Below are 5,000 nucleotides of genomic sequence, written 5' to 3'. Positions count from 1 at the left end.
AAACATGCTAACGTGTGTCTGTCTTTCTATGATGTTCAACATTTGTGTAATGAGAATAACTCACTTTTATCCAGCCCTCCTTCTCCTCAGCCGTCCTGAGACAAAAACACATTCAGAGTTCACATACTGTGTATTTGTCCATCAAGTTTCCTAAAGATTGTGTCTTCAACAAGTGAATTTCAGTTTTAAGATGTTTGGAATGGCTCTCTGATTCCAAACATTCATAAATTACCATAATTTAAAGGATTAGTTCACTTCAGAATTAAAATTTCCTGATAATTTACTCTCCTCCATGTCATCCAAGATGTTCATGTTTTTCTTTCTCGTCCAACATCGTTGTTTTACCTTTTATTTATTTAGTAAATGGCGTTTGACTCAGTCTTTGCATGTTCTTACGCCTATGTCACGCTTGACCTTTCAACGCGATTACGTAACGTGGCGCATCACAGCTAGTGCAAGATGATCATTTGTGGTTTAAAAGTATATAAATGTTTATTTTTTTTAATAAAATGTCCGCTGGTTTGTCTATATGAGACTCTTATTCCTCGGCTGGATCGTGTCGAGACTTTGAAGCTGCACTGAAACTCACATCTGGACCTTCGACCCGTTGGACCCCATTGAAGACACTATATGGAGGAACATCCTGGAGAGTTTTCATCAAAAACCTTCATTTCTCTTCCACAGAAGAAAGAAAGACATGAACATCTTGGATGACGTGGAGGAGAGTAAATTATCAGGAAATGTTAATTCTGAAGTAAACTCATCCTAAAAGTTCAGATCTATGCTCAAAAAGGGGGTCGACAGGTTAAATTTAAGTAGCAAGAATATTGAGATTCGGTCATAATGCTGAACGATATCAGGGTGTTCGGTTCTGTGGGCTCAATCACCTGGCCTGCAGTTCGAGTGAGCGCTGTTTCCCGATGATGGTGAACGCGTGCGGGACGTTCTGCTTGACGTTTCCCTGAACCTGGAGAAAATCAGCATGTGATAAGATGAAGACATAAGATTAAGATTCAACTTTACTGTCACTGCACATGTTACAGAACAAGGCAACGAAATACAGTTAGCGTCAAACCAGCAGTTATTTACATATATACAGTTGATAATAAATATGAATGGGTAGTAAATATGAATAATCCGAACAGCAGAAGCAGTATATAGAAAAATAATATAAGATTATGAACATTACTAACATGTACAAAAAGATAAAAGATAAAAGTGAACATGCAGCTGAATGAACGAACGAGTCGTACCTCCATCCCGGCGATATCGATGCGCTCTCGAACGCTAAACTTCTGTCCCATCAGCCTCAGCTTGGGCACACAATACAGCACCATGTTGTTGAACTGTCAAAACAGAAACATCATCATCAACATAATCCTTCAGTGTATTCATTATCTAATAAACGTGTTAAGCTGTAATAAACGAGCAGATTCTTTCAAGGACAAGTTTACCAGAACACAGTGTATATGTGTGAATAAAGGCTTCAGAAGAACTGGAATATACGGTTATGGTGCGGTTTCTCCTTTTTTCCAGCTTAATTGCGGCACGATTGTGGATAAATTGAGAATCACGATTATTTGTTTAAAAGAGATCATGATTCTCCCGCGATTCTGAACAGAGAACTACACAAAATAACGTCATTTACTGAGGTTCTGGCAAAATGTTAATTGCTGCAGTCTATTTAAAAAAGATTTAATTCATTTTAATAAAAACAAAACAAAATAAAAAACAGGTGTGAGTGGATGATTCAATGACTCACTCATAAAGACTTCACTTGTTTCATCACTGGATGAATCAGTGGCTGCATCCGAAAGCTCCACCATTTTGTCATTATCATGTGATCTACCAACGTCAGTTGTGTCGCTTCACTGCGATTCATAAATCCTCTCCCGTGGCCTCATGGGACAGTAAAGTGTTCATCATACACACACTTCAGAATCTCACTGGAAGTAGTAGGTAATCTGAGTACTTTTAGCCTACTCTTTTATGAGTACTGTGAATTCAGACATACTACTTCTGTCACCTACAGTTTTTCGTCTGCTATATAGTAGGGAAGTATGAGATTTCAGATACAGCTGGTGTTTCTGAACAGATCTCTTGAGTGAATGATTCAATGACTCACTCATAAAGATTTCACTTGTTTCATTACTGGATGAATCAGCGTTTTTTAAAACAAATCTCTTGAGTGAATGATTCAATAAACACATATTTTAACAGTCTCCTGTCGCCACCTACTGGTGTAACGATGTAATCAATACAATCTTTATTTGAAGCATCAAGTTACTTTTAAAAGCTGATTTGCTCTATTTTGATCTCTACTGTAGACATCTGAACTATAATCTTTTCTCCAGCACTTCTGTGATAATCCGAGTGATTGTAAGACAGAAATAATGAAGCTGTGATGTTGAAAAGACTGTTAGTGAAGCTGTTTCACATCTCTTCATGACGACGGCTCTCTCTGGGCCAGAACACACATCTGAGTGTTCCTGTGATCACAGGGTTAATAGACAGAGCAGAGTCACTGTCATTGAGGAATAAGATCACTGGTGTTTGAGTCCAGATCACCGTCTTTTAATGGTTAATCGCGCAGCTCTATTTCATAGTATGAGAAAAGAGCATCATCAGCTTCATTCTGGCTTTTGCTTCAGCAAGTCACAAGCCATGATAACCCTTGAAGCAAGAAGAATTTTTAGACATTGATAACTGATCAAAAGCTAAAGAGACGCACCAGATAGAGGTATCGGTCCTGTGCGGTGCCGTTCTTCGCCGACATCTTCTTGATGTGACCTTCTTTAATAAACTCATTAGCTGGATTAACAATGTCCTCCTCTCCGCCCAACCGCTCGTACACCTCCAACAGCTTGTGCATCTTCTCCTGCACACACACACACACACACACACACACACACACACACACACACACACACACACAAAGAGAGGGACAGTCATTTGTAACGTTTTGCATTCACAAACTCAATAGATGAAAAGAAGAACTGTGACTGGCCGCATGACAGCATTAGAAAGAGAGCGATAGAGAAGTGAGAGTGATATAGACCACTTCTACCCAGGAGACCCTGCTCACTCACACAGACAGGAAATGGAATCAGCACATCCTGTCTGGGAGATGACATGATGAAATCAAGGAAGAGCTCTCACCATTTTCCTGATGGCAGCGTTGGAGTGGTTTGCAGCGGTGGAGATCAGCTCCAGAGCATCTGACACACACACACACACACACACACACACACACACACACACACACACACACACACACACACACACACACACACACACACACACACACACACACACACACACACACATCAGTCACTTCTTTATGATCAAACATTATTAAAAAACGGTCAGCTCAGACATTTACAGATTATAACTCATTTAAACATCAGTGTCGTCTCAGATGCTTCTCTTAAATTTGTGACACAAATATAGTCAATATGGAAATATTAACCGGCTGAACTGTCACATATTTCAGTAATAATTATAAATTAGGAATGCTCATAAAGAAAATGTTAAGAAAGATTAAACACTGGTACTTTACAACCTTTTATCAGCTCAATTTGTCAACTTCAAATTTGGAACAAAACTTTTACTAAGATTTTATAGCAATTATTTTTGTAAAATATATATTTTATCTAAAATAAAAAATGTTTAGTTTAGTACATTTGCTTTACAGTAAACCATTTTTTTTACATTTAATTTTTTTTGAACTGCAATAATCAAACCAAACTTTTATTACAAAGCGTTCATGAACTACAACCATTTATTTTCATGTCTATGCTCAAAAAGAGAGAGGTTAAATAAATATATAATACAATTATTAAGTATGTCATGGAATGTTGCAATCAATAAATAAAAGTATAAATAATGAAGTCAGTCCCTCCAGGATTTCACGATTGTTTTGTGTGATTTTTGCGATCAAAATGACTGATTTTGTGGTGGTAATTTCCAGAAATGTGTGAAAAAATTTGCGCTTTTTATATTTTATAATTAGGACATCACATTTACCATAATAGTATTATGTCAGATGCACAATAGTCATACATGACACAAATCACAAACAAAACGCATAAAGCTTGTTTATTTTGGTCTAATCAAATTCTCATCAAATTAACTTTTAAAACAACCTATGGGTATTGAAACTTTAATTAAACTAGAGATATTTCAATTGGGTGATTATAATTTAATGTTTTGTGAGGTCTTTTTCATTTTTATGATTATTTTGCTGTTAAATTAGGAATTATGCAGGATCGCAAAAAAATGTGACATATTGTTAACTGGAGGGACTGCGAAGTATAAAAATACAATGTAAGCATATAAAAATAAATGAAGAATGTATAACAGGGTTCCCACACCTTGGTTGACTTCAAATTCAAGGACCTTTCAAGGACTTTCCAGGTCCAATACCCTCAAATTCAAGGACTTAATGCGGGGACACATTAGTTTTGTCCAACAACAAACGATGAGGTACCATCATAGTTTCATGCACACGTGACCTTAATGGCAAGTACCTCATGCGGGAAACACTTAACATAACTCAGGGTTTTTCCTTGCTCAAAATGAGGCGGAGGTGGTACAATCCTATTAATGTATTTTAATAATAAGATAATAAAAATTGTATTTTTTGTAGATCATCACATAGCCTATTGTGTTTCCCACATTGTTTGAGCTTGTTACCTCTAGGGGGGTACGGGGGCATGCCCCCCCGTAAGAAAATTTTGTACATTTTAAAGATAAATTCATTAATCTGGTGCACTTTGAGTCACCCAAATCCACTGTTAAAAATAGATAATCCACCCGCAAACCGCCTATATTCTTTGATTTAGATATCTGCATCTGATCATCACATTACAATTATTCAGATTCTCACTGTTAAGCATGATAGTATGGTAACATATCACACTGAAGTAGGCTGATTTAAAATGAACATTTATTTAAAATAAAAGTTCTTCTTTTGGCAAAATTACATAATTCCTTAATAG

General features: G+C 36.8%; 1 protein-coding gene across 4 annotated transcripts in view; it reads right to left on the bottom strand.

Moving 5' to 3' along the window:
- Window positions 1-5,000, bottom strand: part of fgd (faciogenital dysplasia) — a 78,156-nt gene that overhangs the window by 5,138 nt on the left and 68,018 nt on the right. For all 4 annotated transcript variants that reach the window (XM_081348123.1, XM_081348120.1, XM_081348122.1 and 1 more), the window contains 5 exons: window positions 3,160-3,218; window positions 2,732-2,878; window positions 1,254-1,346; window positions 888-967; window positions 65-95 (listed from right to left, as the gene is read on the bottom strand). In XM_081348123.1, coding sequence (XP_081204249.1) covers window positions 65-95; window positions 888-967; window positions 1,254-1,346; window positions 2,732-2,878; window positions 3,160-3,218 — 410 coding nt within the window. The remainder of the gene's footprint in view (window positions 1-64; window positions 96-887; window positions 968-1,253; window positions 1,347-2,731; window positions 2,879-3,159; window positions 3,219-5,000) is intronic.

Source organism: Scardinius erythrophthalmus, assembly GCF_964197995.2.
Source record: "Scardinius erythrophthalmus genome assembly, chromosome: 20".
Classification (NCBI taxonomy): domain Eukaryota; kingdom Metazoa; phylum Chordata; class Actinopteri; order Cypriniformes; family Leuciscidae; genus Scardinius; species Scardinius erythrophthalmus.
This window is presented reverse-complemented; position numbering and strand designations above follow the sequence as displayed.